At 44.6% G+C, this 21,157-nt stretch overlaps 1 protein-coding gene across 1 annotated transcript in view; it reads left to right on the top strand.

Moving 5' to 3' along the window:
* ST6GALNAC3 (ST6 N-acetylgalactosaminide alpha-2,6-sialyltransferase 3) overlaps positions 1-21,157 on the top strand; it is a 236,083-nt gene that overhangs the window by 71,599 nt on the left and 143,327 nt on the right. The window contains exon 2 of the mRNA XM_044302370.1: positions 10,175-10,372. Within this exon, the coding sequence (XP_044158305.1) occupies positions 10,175-10,372 (198 nt within the window). The remainder of the gene's footprint in view (positions 1-10,174; positions 10,373-21,157) is intronic.

Raw genomic sequence — 21,157 nt, 5'->3', positions numbered from 1 at the left:
GGTACTAATGAGCCTCGTTTTGGTGATTTGCATACAAATATTCATCAGTATTCCCATTTCATTTTATGTACATAATCATAAAAGGCTGCATAAATAGTTAGTGCGGCCTATTTACAATTCATGGGATACAGAGGATTTGGCATTAGTTTTCACTCTATGGTTTCATAAACACATTCATTAGGAATAGAGCAAATTATACTTTTCTTCCAGAGCCAATCAATACACATTAGTATTATATGCGCGGGGTTAAACATTATTAGGCACAGCTTCAGGCGACCATTGCGACCTGCCTCTGTAGGAATCCAAGAATTTTTTCTTGTACATACAGTATTTTATGGTCTTTTCTCGTATTACGTAGAAAATGCACAAATCCTCCCTTAGGGCTCATGCACACGGCCGTATTGTGTCCCACAAACGATGGGTCCGCAATACACGGGCACCGGCTGTGTGCACTCCTTATCACGGATGCGGACCCATTCAAGTGAATGTGGAAGGTCCGGCACGGAACCCCACGGAGGCACTACGGAGTGGTTCCGTGGGGTTCCTCTCCGTGCCTCCGCACCGGCCATAAATTGAACATGTTCTGTTTTTTTTTTGCAGTGCGGACGAATCATGGACCCATTCAAGTTAAATGGGTCTGGATCCGTCTGTGGCAGCCGCTCGGACATTGCCCGTGCATTGGGAACCACAAATTGCGGTCCGTGTGCATGAGCCCTAGGGCCTCGTTCACATTTCCTTATTTCACTGACTTGTGCTGTCCGCATTTATTTCAATGTGTCTCTCCACACATTAGCATTTTTTTACTGACTGTGGGTCAGTAAAAAAATCACTGAGACGTGCACTACTTTGGTCCATGATGCACTACTAATGGGTCCATGAAAATCACGAACACAACACCAAAGGCATCCATGTTACCTCCGTTTTTCACTGACCACTGTTAACAGATTATCTGGAAATTAATTTTAAGCTGTGCACCTTCCGTGGAAAAATAGACACACCGACCAAACACGGACGCTTCACGGATGTAACACAGACTGACTTTTTCACAGACATGAAATGTTTCAAATCTTTTCTTTACATTTGAAACTGATAGTAAAATCTACTTGGTGTCCCAGCCATGTCCCCCTCCTCCTTCTCACTGTCCTTCATGTGCCTGGAAGACAACTGGCTGAAGCAGGAGCCTCCCCCCTTTGCTCTTTCTACTGTAGGACAAAAAGACTAAGCTCTGGCCCCTGGTTAAGCCTCGCCCTTTTATCAGTTCCCCAGTCAGAAATGGAAAAAATCAGCAGGAGATTAACCCCGTATTCTCGTCAGGATTGAGGTTAGCTTGAGCCTTTTACAAAAACAGAATCTTTTACTGGCGCTCTGGGAACTTTTGGGGAACTTCATGAGGTTGTCCCATGAAGACCTCCCAATGTAAGCCAGAGCAGAGAGCTTCTACAAAGGGAGGTTTCCACTCTGGGAGACTCAACATGACCGTATATACCATGGTCACCCATTCATGAGTGTTGCCTGCAGTTGACCCTGGCAATGACCATCAAGAGAGGACAACCGCTTTAAGGTTGCAGAATCTTTTCCTTGAACCTACGGTATATTACATTTTTGTATTTTACATTCCATCTTGATTCTCTGCATTTTTTTCCAATTTGCAGCCACTACACTGTGGCTCTGACTGTTATCACTGTAATGGGGCGTAGCGATGACTGTTAGGGGATAACGGTTATTATTATTTTGGGACTGTAGACTCACTAATATAGGGGCCCTATGGCTGTCATATTTATGGGGCACTGTGGCTGTTACATATTATGGGGCACTGTGTCTGTCATAGTTATGGGGCACTGTGTCTGTCATAGTTATGGGGCACTGTGTCTGTCATAGTTATGGGGCACTGTGGCTGTCATAGTTATGGGGCACTGTGGCTGTCATAGTTATGGGGCACTGTGGCTGTCATAGTTATGGGGCACTGTGGCTGTCATAGTTATGGGGCACTGTGGCTGTCATAGTTATGGGGCACTGTGGCTGTCATAGTTATGGGGCACTGTGGCTGTCATAGTTATGGGGCACTGTGGCTGTCATAGTTATGGGGCACTGTGGCTGTCATAGTTATGGGGCACTGAGACTGTCATAGTTATGGGGCACTGTGGCTGTCATAGTTATGGGGCACTGTGGCTGTCATAGTTATGGGGCACTGTGGCTGTCATAGTTATGGGGCACTGTGTCTGTCTGTGGCTGTCATAGTTTGGGCACTGTGGCTGTCATAGCTTTGGGGCACTCTGGCTGTCATAGTGTTGGGGCACTGTGGCTGTCATAGTTTTGGGGCACTGTGGCTGTCATAGTTTTGGGGCACTGTGGCTGTCATAGTTTTGGGGCACTGTGGCTGTCATAGTTTTGGGGCACTGTGGCTGTCGTAGTTTTGGGGCACTGTGGCTGTCATAGTTATGGGGCACTGTGTCTGTCGTAGTTTTGGGGCACTGTGTCTGTCGTAGTTTTGGGGCACTGTGGCTGTCGTAGTTATGGGGCACTGTGTCTGTAACAGATACAGTGGCGGAAATAATTATTTGACCCCTCACTGATTTTGTAAGTTTGTCCAATGACAAAGAAATGAAAAGTCTCAGAACAGTATCATTTCAATGGTAGGTTTATTGTAACAGTGGCAGATAGCACATCAAAAGGAAAATCGAAAAAATAACTTTAAATAAAAGATAGCAACTGATTTGCATTTCATTGAGTGAAATAAGTATTTGAACCCCTACCAACCATTAAGAGTTCTGGCTCCCACAGAGTGGTTAGACACTTCTACTCAATTAGTCACCCTCATTAAGGACACCTGTCTTAACTAGTCACCTGTATAAAAGACACCTGTCCACAGAATCAATCAATCAAGCAGACTCCAAACTCTCCAACATGGGAAAGACCAAAGAGCTGTCCAAGGATGTCAGAGACAAAATTGTAGACCTGCACAAGGCTGGAATGGGCTACAAAACCATTAGCAAGAAGCTGGGAGAGAAGGTGACAACTGTTGGTGCAATTGTTCGAAAATGGAAGGAGCACAAAATGACCATCAATCGACCTCGCTCTGGGGCTCCACGCAAGATCTCACCTCGTGGGGTGTCAATGGTTCTGAGAAAGGTGAAAAAGCATCCTAGAACTACACGGGAGGAGTTAGTTAATGACCTCAAATTAGCAGGGACCACAGTCACCAAGAAAACCATTGGAAACACATTACACCGCAATGGATTAAAATCCTGCAGGGCTCGCAAGGTCCCCCTGCTCAGGAAGGCACATGTGCAGGCCCGTCTGAAGTTTGCCAATGAACACCTGAATGATTCAGAGAGTGACTGGGAGAAGGTGCTGTGGTCTGATGAGACCAAAATAGAGCTCTTTGGCATTAACTCAACTCGCTGTGTTTGGAGGAAGAAAAATGCTGCCTATGACCCCCAAAACACCGTCCCCACCGTCAAGCATGGGGGTGGAAACATTTTGCTTTGGGGGTGTTTTTCTGCTAAGGGCACAGGACAACTTATTCGCATAAACGGGAAAATGGACGGAGCCATGTATCGTGAAATCCTGAGCGACAACCTCCTTCCCTCTGCCAGGAAACTGAAAATGGGTCGTGGATGGGTGTTCCAGCACGACAATGACCCAAAACATACAGCAAAGGCAACAAAGGAGTGGCTCAAGAAGAAGCACATTAAGGTCATGGAGTGGCCTAGTCAGTCTCCGGACCTTAATCCAATCGAAAACCTATGGAGGGAGCTCAAGCTCAGAGTTGCACAGAGACAGCCTCGAAACCTTAGGGATTTAGAGATGATCTGCAAAGAGGAGTGGACCAACATTCCTCCTAAAATGTGCGCAAACTTGGTCATCAATTACAAGAAACGTTTGACCTCTGTGCTTGCAAACAAGGGTTTTTCCACCAAGTATTAAGTCTTTTTTTGTTAGAGGGTTCAAATACTTATTTCACTCAATGAAATGCAAACCAGTTGCTATCTTTTATTTAAAGTTATTATTTCGATTTTGCTTTTGATGTGCTATCTGCCACTGTTACAATAAACCTACCATTGAAATGATACTGTTCTGAGACTTTTCATTTCTTTGTCATTGGACAAACTTACAAAATCAGTGAGGGGTCAAATAATTATTTCCGCCACTGTATGTTGTACTGTGTCTGTCATAGTTATGGGGCACTGTGGCTGTCATAGTTTTGGGGCACTGTGGCTGTCATAGTTTTGGGGCACTGTGGCTGTCATAGTTATGGGGCACTGTGTCTGTCATAGTTATGGGGAACTGTGGCTGTCATAGTTATGGGGCACTGTGGCTGTCGTAGTTATGGGGCACTGTGGCTGTAACAGATATGTTGTACTGTTGCTGTCATAGTTATGGGGCACTGTGGCTGTCATAGTTATGGGGCACTGTGGCTGTCATAGTTATGGGGCACTGTGGCTGTCGTAGTTATGGGGCACTGTGGCTGTAACAGATATGTTGTACTGTTGCTGTCATAGTTATGGGGCACTGTGGCTGTCATAGTTATGGGGCACTGTGGCTGTCATAGTTATGGGGCACTGTGGCTGTCATAGTTATGGGGCACTGTGGCTGACATCATTGCTATAGAACACTGAACAGTCTCTGTTATCAGGTTACAGTGGCTGCCATAGTTATACGGTTACTATGACTGTTATGGAGTACTGTGGCTGTCACAGTTATGGGGACACTATGACTGTCAATGGTATTGGTACAGTGGCTCTAATGATTGTATGGTACTGTGACTATCACTGTTATGGGGGCACTGTGACTATCACTCTTAGGGGGTCCATTATAGCTGTTGGAGCCTTTCAAAGTGGGATCATTGTCGTTAGTGGCTGTTATGTCAGGGTCGGATAAATCCCAAGAGCCAGGTAGGTGTCCATGACAATTCCGACTCCTGTCCAACCTTATGTCATGCTGAAACCTCTCATTATGGGGGTGGAGCGGGTGGTCTAGTTATGGAGGCACTGTCCAGGATTGATTGGGGGATTAGGGAATTATCAATTCATTTGCATGTAATAAGTTTGGCAATTGTACAACAGATGGAGAAGTTTTCATTCCAATATGATAAGGGTCTTTTCCATAGAAACCTGTCTTGTCCAGAAATATTTACTAGCGCAATAAATGTCCATGAGGCAGGAATCAATCATGTCGGCTCAGTCTATTGACTGAAGTCTCTGGAGTTCTTGGCTTTATACTTGAGATTCTACAGTAGGAAACAGTAACTCATCGTCGGCTGGAAATGATGGTATAATACGGTGATTTAGCGGCTTCTGCTTTATAGGTCACAGCGCACCTCTGTCTTCTGTTGCTGTGCCTTTCTTTATAATAATCCTCTGGTTATATAATATCTCTCGATTCCACATTCTGTATCAGGAATGCCATTGTTAAAGGGGTTGTACAAGATTAGAAAAACATGGCTGCTTTCTTCCAAACAAAAAAAAGACAAGGTTAGTCAGCGCATCCTGTAAAATGAAGTCAACGCCTCCAAGGCTGAAACTACAAGCAAACGCAATGCAAAAGCACTCTATAAACATGGAATATATAAACTATATTTTTACTATGATCACTATATAAAATGAATATGAGTTACTTAGCAAACTACAGTATATTTTGATAATAAATTATTTGTGCCCATCAACAACGGCAAGGTGACCTCTTTCTGGATGGGATCCTACTTGATGATACCTCTCTGTGCCATCTGGCTTCTTAGTTCATGTACTGTGTCTGTTCCATATGTAACTTCTCTCTGGGCCAGCAGGTCTCTGAATTCAGGAAGAGCATACTACCGCTATATACACTGCACTGATTAAAAACCAGCCAGTGGAAAGGATGGGTTAGTTAGGAGTGCCCGACCAAAATTGAAACAACCACACCTCCATATGCATACTGCAAAGAGAAAAGGGATAGGTATGCAGCACTTCCTGCAAAAGGAAGTCAATGTGCAGGTGTATGTCGCCATGTCGTCAAGGGGTTATCTAAGATGCGGCCACGAGCCCATGCGGCTGCCATTTCCGGTATCATGTATCGTACATTTGGCATGTGATCCCGCCGACAACCTACAGCGCATGTGTGATTTTGAATCTCCCACTAGTGCTTTAACGAGAGATTCAGACTCACGCTTGCACTGCTGGTTGTAATCCCAGGCTGGGATCATGTGGCAAATATACGGCATGTGATCCTGGAGGTGGCAACTGCACGGGATCGCGGCCGCATCTCGGACAACCCTAATAAACTACAAAACTACGAGCAAGCACAGTACAACAGCACTCTCCATCCTGTCTTCCTACTGTGACCTGATGACCCCGGTCTTCTTCAAGTCTATGCGTCCCTGCTATCCTGTGCTGAAAAGACTTACTTTCATCCAGTTCAGCCTATTATCCTGCGATATTGATCCAGATTAAAGGTCCTTTTACATAGACTGAGGATCGGGACCATCATACATATAAATTCTCGTTCCCGGTAACAGACCTGTATAGAGGTGCCGCCGACCATCTGCTCGTTTATCAGGTGATCTTAGCTATCATGCGTCACCTAAAATCTTTATTTGTCGACAGTACATTGCCTCGTGTAAACAGGGATGTGCTGCTGACAAACAGAGAAACTATGGAGATAAATGATCCCGACAGCGATCATTCATCCCCGATCATTGCTGGATGTAAACGAAGCTAACGAGCAGGCAATCATTGGGAATATGTGTTCATATGAACATCTGTTCCCAATCATAGTCAGTTAGCTGCATTTCCTTTCAGTAATGGTCGGTGCTGTATCGGGATGAATGATCATTACTACGATCATTCGTTACCTTGTTTGTCAGCAGCACAGGGCTATGTGATGCTGACAAACAAGTATTGGTAATGGGAAGCAGGTTGGGTGATCGGAGGCCCCTATACAGGAGGCAATTATTGGGAACAGGCGTTTGTAGGGATGTTTGCTCCTGATAATTGCCCTGATCTTTGGCCTGTGTAAAAGGGCCTTAAATCCTTGGATTAACTTCTACCCAACCCAGTAATGTAGTAACTATAACTTGTAATATTATAACCCGCAATGAACAAGATCCAGGCCCATTTTAGTGAATTCACCATGACAACAACAGCAATAATAAGATAATAACGGAGAACCCAGAGACGAGCCATTTACCGTCTGCAGTTTTAGGCCATTTTTCCTTTAAGCGTTTTCTTTGTGACTTCACAGTAATCAGCGGTAATGGAAGAGTAATCATAAATGATCAGAGACATGTAAGGAGAATGCAGGCATCAGAGAGGAAGGGGGCAATGGCGGGAGGAAAGGGAGAAGTCAACCCCGGGTAGTTCTAGGAGAGAAGAACGCTATTACAGGTAATTTCTCTTATATTACACGAAGAAAGCTTTTAATATAATTGTGTAGAACTTTCTTTTCTTTTTTTCCCCTGACAGATATTTCTTAAGAATAGAAAATGAGTCCAGAGGATTAAAGGACATCTGTCAGCAGATTTGTACCTATGACACTGGCTGACCTGTTACATGTGCACTTGGCAGCTGAAGGCATCTGTGTTGGTCCCATGTTCATATGTGCCCGCATTGCTGAGAAAAATTACGTTTTACTATATGCAAATGAGCCTCTAGGAGCAACTGGGGCGTTACCATTACACCTAGAGGCTCTGCTCTTTCTGCTTCTGACGCACCCTCCCCACTTTGATTGACAGGACCAGACATTGTAAATGTGATCATGCTTGCCTGAGCCTGTCAATGAAAGTGCAGAGAGAGCAGAGCCTCTAGGTGTAATGGTAACGCCCCTGTTGCTCCTAGAGGCTCATTTGCATATAGTAAAACTTAATTTTTCTCAGCAGTGCGGGCACATATGAACATGGGACCAACACAGATGCCTTCAGCTGCCAAGTGCACATATAAGGTCAGCCGGTGTCATAGATACAAAACTGCTGACAGATGGGCTTTAATTTAGTGTTCAAGCACAAATTTGGCCATTTTAAGTACAGTAACTGCCAGTAGTAATGAATTATAACAGTGGGTGTCAGGAAGGATGGGCATCATACTGGGCAGACTCTACAACTATGCACTGACATTGAAGAGGACCTGTCACCTCGCCAGACGTGTCGATTTAGTAAATACCAGCGCTACTCATGAAATAACAATTCTGGATCAAATTTTCTCCCGACTCTCCATTGTGCCGATCCTCAATTATCCCTCCCGAATATTTTTGGATAAATTGACAAGTGAGCGTTACCATTTTCCCTGTTAAAGGGGTGTGCCCTTACACAGTCTGAAGCTGTCAGCCCTGATTGGACAGTGTCAGTCTGTGCAGGAACACCCCCCCAACTGGTAACTCCAAGTTATTGGTTTTTCCCCAATACATTTCTAGGAGGAATAACAGAAGGTGATGAGAAATGGAAAGTTTAGCAGCTCTCATCTGCCCCTCCTTCACCTGTGAGCACGGAAAACCCGAGTCAGGCCCGGGTAGCACAAATGCAAAAAGGGTTCAAGGAATCCATCTTCAATTCAATTGCTTGCCGTAAAATCTCATCCATTAGTTACAAAAACAGTTTTGTCTATGCGTTTCGGGCTACCAGAGACAATTCCAGCCCTTCCTCATGACACAGTAAGACATTAAAAGTGGCACCTTCTAAATGGGATACCGCACCTGTTTTCACTAATTGTGTTCACATGACTGCAAATGCCCTCAAAAAGGTGCCACGCCTTTAGACAACTCTTCTCATGAAAAGAAAAAGAAAAAACCCATATATAACATAGTAAAGAAAACTATGCAAAAAAAACACACATAAGATATATGCTGGATAGAAAAATATTAAGATAGTGAAAACAGGTGCGGTATCCCTTTTAAAAGGTGCCACTTTTAATGTCTTACTATGTCATGAGGAAGGGCTGGAATTGTCTCTGGTAGCCCGAAATGCGTAGACAAAACTGTTTTTTTAACTAATGGATGAGATTTTACCGCAAGAAAAATAAAAGATTCCTTTATCGAATTGAAGCTGGATTCCTTGAACCCTTTTTGCAACAGAAGGTGATGGTTTCATAAGCCGTCACTTTTTCGGTGATAAAACCAGAAATTAGTTTTTTTTGCTAAGTGCTGACGCGATCCCCTGTGGTCTGATCTGATCAACTATATTTTAAAGTGGCACTTTTTTATCGAAGAGTTTGACTAGCTTGGACAATTTTAAAATATCCTATTAGTCCTCTTTGGAGGACCTGACGTGGCCCATTGGTTTGCAGTTCCACATTTCTCCTGTGGCGGTGCTGCAGGGGAATTAAACACTTGTTCCCCTGCTGATCACAGCCGATCAGTGAGGTCTCAGCAGCAGATCTTATATGATCAGCTTATTTTTGTGGGGTCTTTCTAACAAAAAGTCCTTGTAAAAAAAAAATGCCCCCTACCCCAAGACTCCCAGGTTTGTGCATACATCATGGAGGATGTAGCCAGTATTTGGAATTGGATATTCTTCCTTTTTTCCAAAAACTTGCACGACCGTCAAGACTTCCATCACATGTTGCATATGTTTTGCCTTTATTACTCGATGTTATCAGCCATTTCAGAGACTACGTGTAATGTGTAACATGTGACTGGTATGAGCAGCCAAGTTTATAGCCCCTATAAAGGGGTTATGCCATGATTGATGTAAAAAAAAAAAAAATCTGACATCATATAGTACAGGACAATTCCTTTCTAACAAAGCTAGAACCAGCCCTGTACCTCACATGGATCCAGAGATCTCCACATTCATTGCTCTACTGCTAGTTTTATTTTAGGCTGGCAGCTGGCATTCTCAGGGGAGTCTCATTTCAGATTTCTTTCCCTGTAACTGCCACAGCTTCCAACAGAAGATATAGGTGGTGACAGTTGAAGATTAAAATTGAGTGTGTACGACCACCTCAGTGAGGCGGACAAGTGGACGAGAAATAAGGAAAAAAGGAAACAGCAGGTGGCGCTAAACAGATACATTTTATTGAATAGTTCCATGGCTATACAACATTTTTAATTACATGCAATTACAAAAAATTGTTGAATCTTTTGTAGAATGTAGATTATTTTTTGTGGCACAGCCCCTTTAAGAGTTTATGCCATATAATAATTTCTTTGCGGTATATTATATATATGACCCCAACTGGACTAACGTTTCTCTCTCCTGTTGTTTCAGAGGATCCCCGTGCTCGCTGTCAGCACCGTTTCCGTGTTTCTCTTCCTGGTCGTCCTCCGTCTCATCAATGAAGTCAGTTTCCTGAAGCTGCTTTCCTGTTTTGGGCAGACAAGCGCCCACTGCGCCCCTGCTCCGGTCAGCTGGCGGCATCGCTCTCTCACCTATCATGACGGTTACATTAACATTAAGACGCATGAGGTAACATGATTTCTACAAACTGTTATCATCTGTGACTTCGACGATTCGTCTTTTACCAAGGCGGCCATTTTTTCCTTTATTTGGTTGAATTGATTTGGTTGATCTGGATTGAATTGCATTGCACCGATAAGGTGGATTTCACCAAGGTGATATTTATAGTTATGGGGATCAGAATATAATCACTGCAGTTCAGCCTCCACATCTCCGATACCCTCCTGTGCAGGTACAGGAGCCCACAGTGTATGAGTAGGATATTCACTTTCCATATAATTTTGACTGCTTGCAGCCACCACTAGGAGGAGCTCACTAACAGCAGATATACACATCTCCACTTGTAAGCAAGCGCCCTCTAGTGGTAGTTACATGCAGCCATGATTTTAACAAGCAGCTTTAATGGGAACCTGTCACCAGGATTTGGGGTATAGAGCTGAGGACATGGGTTGCTAGATCGCCACTAGAACCTCCTCAATATCCAGTCCCCATAGCTCTGTGTGCTTTTATTGTGTAAAAAAAACAATTTGATACATATGCAAATTAACATTAAAAGAGTCATATCTTACTTGTGTGACCAGAGAAGAGTCATATTTTCAAGCTCTGACTCATCTCAGGTTAATTTAAATATGTATAAAATCAGTTTTTATACACAATAAAAGCACACAGAGCTATGGGGACTGGGTATTGCGGAGGTGCTAGTGGCCATCTAGCAACCCATGTCCTCAGCTCTATACACAAAATTCTGGTGACAGGTTCCCTTTAAGGCGACCATGGGATATGTAGTTGAATCCACCCAGCTTTTCATTTTCAGTGGCTCTCTTCTATGGCCAGTAGATGGGGGCCCCGTGCAAGAGACCGCTATAGTGTCCATATATCCTAATAGGATATATGTACAATGGCGTACTCACCATGGAGGACGACCATAAGAATACTGTTGGGTCTGCAGTGAGGAGGGTCCTCACTAGGGCAAAGAGATTGTACAGCTTCCATTGAGTTAAATGGTAACTGTATAGATTTCCATGCACTGAGCTCCCTCTAGTGGTGGCTGCAGGCAGCCAATTTTATAATGTAATATGGGTGGAGAAGCAGATGAATTAGAGCGATGTTGATGAAAGTGATCAAAGTACTTATGACAGCTGAAATCAATAAGACGATTCCGGCACTTATTGTTCTTCCCATAAAATCTTCCTCTTTATTGAATCACATCATATGCGGAACAGTATCACAAACAAGCTGTCGTTACGACTAAGGAGAAGGTCTCCGAAACGCGTAAACAACAGCTTGTTTGTGATACTGTTCCATATATGATGTGATTCAATAAAGAGGAAGATTTTATGGGAAGAACAATCAGTGCCGGAATCGTCTTATTCATTTCATTTTGCCTATACGTCCAGGAACTTGCTGGCTTGACTCCGGGCACACGGGATACTACATGCCGACTAGGTGAGCTGGACACTCTGGTGCACACCACTGAGAAATATGGTGATCAGAATAAGCGTCATATTTATTCCACTTTTTAATTATTATTAAAGACAGAAAATGGTGCAAATTGCAGCACAAACCCCCCCCCCCCCCCCTGCTCACAGTGCAACTCGGTGGATCAGTTGGACATGGACATGAATTCTGTATATCCTCTGTGTATTAAGATGGACAGGTTTTGAATCAGCAATCTGGCACTAGCTCACCAGTTTTGGCACATTAACATGGTTGAGCCGGTCTCTTGGCATTCGGCGGGTTTATCCTGCCTGGGGCGGAGGGCAGTATACTGCGGTATACTGTGTAATATTGTCTGCATTAGTCCATTCTTTCTAGGACGACTATCACTGTAACTACAGACCGACTCTTCCGGGATGATTGAATGCCACCCTAAAGTGCTGTGTTGTGGCCCCGAGAGAGTTTGTCACTCCCGCCTCCCCAGTGTCCGCAACAGAGGATTCAGAAAAAAGCAAAAACTTATAGTAAAACTGCCGCCATCCTCATCCTGCACGTGGCCTGTGCTGTGCTCACTACCAACATGCTGACTTTGCGCTTCTACTGCTGCCAAATAGTTTGATGTAGTGAGATGGGCAGCTGAAGTGGTGGTTCAGAAAGGGCCATCTGTGTATTAGGGATTTTGTACTTCTTGCCAAAAAATTCTATACGTTCTTGGTTGGGAACCTCATAGAAAGCAAAAGATCCCAGAAATCACTGTAGACAGTTATAGATAGATAGATATAAGATAGATAAAAGATAGATATGAGATGGATAGAAAGATAATAAGATAGAGACTAGATAGATAGATAGATAAGATAGTGGATAGATAGATATGAGATAGATAAAACACAGACATGAGATAGATAAAAGACAGATAGAAAGAAAGATATTTAAATATGAGATAGATAAAATACAGGGTGGGCCATTTATATGGATACACCTTAATAAAATAGGAATGGTTGGTGATATTAACCTCCTGTTTGTGGCACATTAGTATATGTGAGGGGGGAAACTTTTCAAGATGGGTGGTGACCATGGCGGCCATTTTGAAGTCGGCCATTTTGAATCCAACTTTTGTTTTTTCAATAGGAAGAGGGTCATGTGACACATCAAACTTATTGGGAATTTCACAAGAAATTGTGTGCTTTGTTTTAACGTAACTTTATTCTTTCATGAGTTATTTACAAGTTTCTGACCACTTATAAAATGTGTTCAATGTGCTGCCCATTGTGTTGGATTGTCAATGCAACCCTCTTCTCCCACTCTTCACACACTGATAGCAACACCGCAGGAGCAATGCTAGCACAGGCTTCCAGTATCCGTAGTTTCAGCATATGCTGTGAAGATACGAGATGTGCAGCACCTGAAACTACGGATACTGGAAGCCTGTGCTAGCGTTTCTCCTGCGGTGTTGCTATCAGTGTGTGAAGAGTGGGAGAAGAGGGTCGCATTGACAATCCAACACAATGGGCAGCACATTGAACACATTTTATAAGTGGTCAGAAACTTGTAAATAACTCATGAAAGAATAAAGTTACGTTGAAACCAAGCGCACCATTGTTTTTCTTGCGAAATTCCCAATAAGTTTGATGTGTCACATGACCCTCCTCCTATTGAAAAAACAAAAGTTGGATTCAAAATGGCCAACTTCAAAATGGCTGCCATGGTCACCACCCATCTTGAAAAGTTTCCCCCCTCACATATACTAATGTGCCACAAACAGGAAGTTAATATCACCAACCATTCCCATTTTATTAAGGTGTATCCATATAAATGGCCCACCCTGTATAGATATGAGATAGGTAGATACTTCATAGATCACAAACACTGAGAGAGCTGCTTAACGGAGCATAGACAGAGGTAGGTACGTAGATTGATGTGTATATACATATGGTCCCTGCTTGAGAAAAATCCCATTGAGAGGATTGAAACGTCGCATGTCTGGTGAATAAAGCCTTTTTCTACCTTTTTTACGATTTGGATGTGCTGCGGAATTCTTTATTTTTATATATATAGATAGATAGATAGTGCCCCAAATACTCAGCAGTGAGGGAGACTGACTTCAGGAGACTGTCTGATCTCTGCCCAGACTTCACCTCCATGGAGGAGGAAGAGAGACTCTCCATACTGCTGGGGGAAGAGGAGAACACAACGGCCATAGCAGCACAATATATTACTGCCTGCCATAGACTGAGAGGAGCCTGATATACCATGGACTCCTATACCCCCACCCTGGACCTGTCCCCACCCCCAACCCTACCCAATTATTTACCACTTGCTTTGGCAATGCTAAAATGTATTTAGTCCTGCAAATAAAGCTGATTTGATTTGATTTGATAGATAAGATAGTGGATAGATAGATCGATAGATAGAAGACAGATAGAAAGAAAGATACTTAAATATGAGATAGATAAAAGACAGATATGAGATGGATAGATAGATATAGATAGGTGATGGGTAGATACTTCATAGATGACAAACACTGAGATAGCTGTTTAGCGGAGCATAGACAGAGGTAGGTAGATTGATGTATATAGATAGAGGTAGATTAGATAGATAACGGTTCGGGTCCTCCTTGTCACGCCGCGGCCTCCGTTCTTCGGCTCTCGCACAGGACTCTTCCTACTTAGAGAACTGCAGAAATAAAAGGAAACAATTGCTCATTTCCATTCGGATCTCCTAATCTGTCAGTGAAATCTGCACAACATCTCTGCCGCCTGTTTCTGAAAAGAGTAATAATGGAAGCCTCTGGTCCTGCTGCTGCTCGGCTCTTCAGCTCTGATTATGGATTCATAGCACAGCGTGACGGTTATTAAAATCCCGTATGTGAGAGGCCCGCACAACACAAAGAGATATGAATTGGCATTCTGCAGAGATAATGCTATCTAATGGGCAAGGCATGCAGCCGGCGCTCATCCCCCGAGCTGCGAGATCTGAGGCAGCCGGAGATCTGTATTCTGGTGGAGCAGGGATGACCACTGCATGTCCCCCCCGACCTCCTAGTAATTAACGGCTTCCTAAGTCCATTACTGAGTCATTATTTCTCCAGCGCTATCTGTGGACAAGGGGGAAAAAAGCCCTAAATCCAGAATTATCGCTGGTGACGATCGGCTTGACCTATGGAACTGTCTGAAGAGGCTGCAGAGACTTTTGCTGCTCTCTTACGCTACATTCACACGACTGTAGTGTTTTGCGGATCCGTGTGCATTCTGAAATTTGCGGACTGCACTTGGCCACCGCTACCATACAAAATGCCTTTGTTGTCTGCGATTGCGGACAAAAATAGGACACGCTCTATCTTTTTTGCGGGGCCCTGGAATGGAACTGAATGGAATCTCCACGGAATGGAACCTTTTGCAGCCCCATTGAAATGAAAGGGTCCGCACCCATTTGGCAAAATTGCGGAACAGATGCAGACCTATTCATACGGTCGTGTAAATGAGCCCTTAGGCCTCTTTCACACGACCGTGTGCGCTCCATGGCCGTATTGCGTACCACATTTGCGGATCCACAATGCACGGGCACCGTTCCGTGGGCATTCCGCATCACGGATGCGGACCCATTCACTTGAATGGGACCGCAAATCTGGAGATGTGGAATGGTGCGGAACGGAAACACGGAACCTTACGGAAGCATTACGGAGTTCTTCCATGGGGTTTCGTCCCGTACGTCTGTTCCGCAAAAAGATAGAACATGTCCTATCATTTTGTGGAACGGGCGCATCGTGGACCCAGCTGCGGCTGCCCCACAATTGGTGTTCGTGCAAATTGCGGGTCGCAGCACGGCGGTTGGTGTGCAAGAGGCCTTAGGAGAAGGTTCCTGTGCACATAGAAGATAGTATGTTGATATGGGGTCCCCCCCCCAGACGACTATGATGTCCGCGTACTCCCCCGTTTTCGCACCCCTCCGGTTGCGGGTTTTCTATGGCGGTAGGTGGTCACATTGTACTTAGAAGACGCAGCTGTAACCTCAGCCCTGTGCACGGGAAACAATGGTTGTTGGAATGAGCAAATATATTGTAATATATGGTAATAAATATCTTTATGCAAATCAAAACAGAATTCAATCAAATGAACCTCTGCCCCCCCCCCCCCCCCCCAGAGATGCGAAGCTCCGAGTGTGATCTGACGCCATCGTTGTCACCAAGTCCCTGCTCGTCGTTCCTGCCGGAGTCATCACTTGTAAGGGCCGAGATATGAAATATTAAAGACTAAACTGAAATTTAATATTTCACGCAGATCTTACAAAAATCTGAATCGGAAAGGAAAAGTAGCATTAACCCTTTGTTGGTCGATATCATGTGACCTATGCACGCCACTGAAGAATATGGGATGTAGCAGAGCCAAAATTGTTGTTGTCGTTTCGCCATCATAACTGTCCGAGACAAGATAAAGCGGCTTCATTTAGAAGGAAAAGCGGTCATCATACCTGTATCGCAAATGACAAATTCTTCTCCACTACATCGGGATATTAGAGCGCAGGATGGCTGGATGGGGGCGTGAGGACGAGCGCATCAGGAGTCAAACGGCCTGCTTTTTAATAATTAATTGAAAGCTTTACATTTTAGACGAGCACATTATCTTATACTCCTAGATTGTAAGCTCTTGCGAGCAGGGCCCTCATTCCTCTTGCTCTAATTATTGACTTGTCTGTTGCTATGTTATTTCTGACTGTTTGTACACGGACCCCTGAACTGTAAAGCGCTGCGGAATAGGTTAGCGCTATAGAAATAAAGATTATTATTATATTACTCCATTCACATCCAAAGCTGCGTGGAGAGTTCTAGTGGTCTCTACTTAGCTCTATTTGCTCACTGTGTGTATATGGAGCATGCTCGGGATAGAGGAGACGCATTAGGCAGCTCTGGATTACTGTGTGACTTATAAATAATGTACTATATCAATATAATAATGGACGCCGTACCTTTAATGCCGATGCTGCTTACTTATTGAGCGTTCCCTCTTTGCGAGTCGTTTCCAGAACTTAACTGGAATGTGTATAGATAAATAAGTATTACCGCCGATTTTATGTCTCCGATGTAGCGCCTGCTGGATCGGAGCGTTTGACCTTTAGCTGAGCTTCAATACAAAGAGAGAAGACAAGACGGCCGTCTAGGAGAGGAGCTCCGGAAATAAAGAACCAGATGGAATAAAAGCCGGAGAAAAGACTCCAATCTTATAGAGGAGACGCCGTATATGCTGAACGCATCTCAGGGAATACGGACTCCTGTGTGTTTTAGGCTTATATTACACTCAGGGGCGTAGCTATGGAGGGGGGGGGGCAGAGGTAGCAGTCGCTACTGGGCTGAGGAGACTGAGGGGCCCAAAGACCCTTGTGCCACATAAGAAGACACCGGTATTATAGAAAGTGCATGCTGGTCAAGTTACACCTCTGGTTGGAGGGAAGGGGTTAGGTCAAGAATTTGGCATGGCATGGGGTGGGGCGGATGTCAATTTTTGTGACCATGGTGATGGATCATGTGACGGACCATGTGATGAGCGCAGTGACATCACCAAAGGTCCTTTTCTCCCAGCTCATCAAAGAAGAAGACAGAAGAGAATCCGGGATAAGTGGATAAGGTGAGTTTAATTATTATTATTTTTTAACCCCTCCAGCGCTATTGTACTATGCATTCTGTATTAAGAATGCTATTATTTTCCCTTATAACCATGTTATAAGGGAAAGTAATAAAATCTACACAACACCGATCCCAAACCCGAACTTCTGTGAATGCCGATTTTTCTCACGCGCGTGCAAAACACATTAAAACGCTTTCCACTAGTTCAGAAAAATTGCTCATTTTCCCACGACGCACCCGCATCCTATCCAACCCTCACACACGACGCCCATGTGAAAGAGGCCTTAGTTTTTCATGACCATTTTGCATCCACGTGTGCATCCGTTTTCTGCCCATCCAACAGCCGTTTTGCATCCATTTTGCAACCAAACGTGGGCAGCACGGACAGCAGCTAGACGGCCTGGTAGGTTGTCACAGGTATCTGAAGCCATGCTGACTGCAGGGAATCTATAGAGCGAACACAATGATCGAGGTAGTCCCACAGATGCTCCATTGGGTTCAAATTTGAGGAATTGGGGGCCAGGGTAGTAATTGGAAGTCTTGGTCATGCTCTTCCAACCAATGTTGGACATTTCTAGCCGTGTGACATGTCGCATTGTCTTTCTGGAACATCCTATCTGCTCCAGGGAAGACAGTCGGCATGTATGGGTGTATGTGACCTGGAGGGATGGATTCATACCCAAATAGGTAGGGAGTGCCTTCCACATGGATGAGTGGACCAGAGAATGCCACAAAAACTTTCCCCGGACCATAATGTTGCCACCACCAGCTTGTGTTCTTCCAAGAATGATTGCAGGGTCTTCTTCTCTGAGGTAACTCGTTGGAGAAGACAACCCTTTACCAATCAGTGGAGGTCCAACTCCAATACTGCTGTGAAAATTTAAGCCTTTTCTGCCAATGCAACTTTGATAGCAGAAGTGCAATGACCATCTGTCTGCTTCAGAGCCCTGTATGCAGTAGGGTTCACGGTTGTGTTAGACACACGTCTGGTAGCCCCTGGGTCGTTTTGGAGGTGAGCTGCTCCACTGTAGTGTGTCGTCCGCCCTCGCGCACCTTCATAGTCGACGTTCACCTCTCACCATCCACGGCATGAGGTGCTCCACAGTTTCCACTACGTCTTTTCACAATGGAGCCATTAGTCCAAGACAGAAGCACTTCTACAAAAGAGCCCAGATCTAAAGGTTCAGCTGTTTATTGGAGAAGGCACATCACTCCCAAAAACTGAATCCAAATAAAGCTGCAGCTTTATGAAAGTCTCTGGTGATAGAGCTGAAACGTTGCAAAGACACGGATTTGTAAAACACAGCTAGAGTAGATTTTGAATTTAATTTATGGGAGTGCTGCAACTTCTTCTAGATAGATAGATATGAGATAGATGGATAGAGATAGATAAAGATATGAGGGAGAGAGATTTCTTTGCATGGACTTAGGTTAGCGAGAAGCGATAAAACTGGGAAGGTCTCTGGAGTTGGGACGTGCGGAGGAGATAAGATCTTAAGATGCAGTCACATGATGGTGTTTTGGAGAGGGATAACTGACTGATGGCTTCCATTCTCTGTAATGATAGAGGTAATGGGCTGTGTCATGAAGCACTTCCATTTTTTATTATCTATAATATCCCATTCTATGTATTTTTTGTTTATTTTTCTAGATTTTATGTTTCATCTGTGCAGCTTTTGTGATACTCCCCTAATTTATATTACTTCATAGATCACAAACACTGAGAAAGCTGCTTAACGGAGCATAGATAGAGGTAGGTAGATAGATGCATAAGATAGAGGTAGATTACATAGATGGCTGAAGATAGATAGATATAGATAATAGATATAGATAGATATATAACACATGGCAGAGCTAGAAAGAACAAATAGACTAAAGCAGGGCCGGCTCTAGGTTCATGTGGGCCCTTGGACGAAAATCCCAGTGGGCCCCTTGAAGCATTTTCATGTCCCTCTGTGGCTCCCACACGGTATGATGACCACCAGTAGACCCTATATAGTATTCACACAGTATAATAACCCCCCAATGTCCCCACACACGGTATAAGGACCCCAGTGCCCCCCATTTAGTATAATGATCCCCAATGACCCTCTATTCAGTATAATAACCCCCAGTCGCCCCTCATTCAGAATAATGAGTGGCCCCCACACTGGGGGTTATACTGTATGGAGGGGGCACTGGGGGTCATTATACTGTATGGTGGTTACTGGGGGGTCATTATATTGAATGGGGGGTCATTAAACTGAATGGAGGGTCATTGGGGATCATTATACTAAATGGGGGGCACTGGGGGTCCTTATACTATGTAAAGGGCCCTCACAGTGTAATGACCCCCCAGTGGCCCCCTCACATACCTATCATTCCTGGAGCGCAGGGGAGCCGGCGGTCCTGTCATTCACTAACCGCAGCTCCCTGCGCTCCTTCTCTCCTCCGCTGCAGCAGTGAGACACACGTCATGACGTCACCCCTGGGCGGGCCTGGAGGAGAGAAGGAGCTGTGCAGTGATGTAGCTAGAAGTGACTGGGCCCCACAGAAAATTTTAGTACGCCCCCCCCCCCAGTGTGTTCACATCACGTTTTTCCTATCGGTTTGTATACAAATGTGCAGCACTCCACGTTTTTGTATCCTGCAGAGTCCAGTAAAAAAATGCATACGTTAACGTATATGTTTTTTTAACAATGGAACTGTATGGTGAACGGACACCACTGTACGGCATCGGTCTGAGGCATCTGTTAATGCATGTATTTTTGGTATGCATTAAATGGATGGCAAAAATAGGATGTGAACCCAGCCCTAGTGTCAGAATAAGCCCCAGTACACAGCGGAGCAGCGTGGCGGAGAGGGGAAGCCGCCATGTACTGACAGAGCGCTACCTGGTCCTGGTGGTCAGGGGTGAGGACTGTGTTTCCCAAGGATCATTTTCTACTGGGAAATACAGGGCACAGTATAATACACTAGAATCTATATAATATAAAGATATTATCCCTACCCCCGAATGATAATACAATTAGGTGGTCATTTATTATATAGAAATCAGTCTATGTTAGGAGTATTTCTGACACAGATTGTGGCGAAAAGGTCCTTAGCATCGCAATCTGCATATTTTTCACACTCATGCCAGGTCTGAAAATGGATGGCGTGGACACGGAAAGGGATACAGTTATGGCCATCCAGTTATTGGATACCACCGCCATACAGTGACCGGATAACACCTCTGTACAGTGACCGGATAACACCGCCATACCGTGACCGGATAAGAGAGCACAGTACAGGGAATGACTAGGGGCACTGCACAGAGTGTGGTAAGAGGGCACAATGCAGGGTATAAGGGGGCACAGTACGGGGTGGGGGGCACAGTCACATGACCCTGTGACTTTAGAAGGTCCTTATGGTGAATGTGGTTCAGACACCACCATAATGAGAGGCAGAGGAGTGAGACGGGGGCCCTGGATGGACAGGAGGGGTGAACACAGCAAGTAGCTGGAGGGTGGGGCTCTGAGGGGGATTCATACAAGAAGTAGTGGCATGAGGTCTGTGCAGAGCAGCGACAGGAGATAGGAGGGCGGAACAGGAGCTCTGGATACATGAGGGAGGAAAGGAGACAGAATGGGATCCAGGAGGATGAGATAGGACAGGATATGGGGGGCAGGTGTCATGGAGGCAAACTGCATAATGAGGCAGTAACACAACTCCTGTCCCACAGAGAAGAGACAGTCACAGTGCAGACTCACTGACAAACT

Source organism: Bufo gargarizans, chromosome 7, assembly GCF_014858855.1.
Source record: "Bufo gargarizans isolate SCDJY-AF-19 chromosome 7, ASM1485885v1, whole genome shotgun sequence".
In the NCBI taxonomy this organism is placed as follows: domain Eukaryota; kingdom Metazoa; phylum Chordata; class Amphibia; order Anura; family Bufonidae; genus Bufo; species Bufo gargarizans.
Note: the sequence above shows the minus strand (reverse complement) of the source record. Positions and strands in the feature narration are given on the sequence as shown.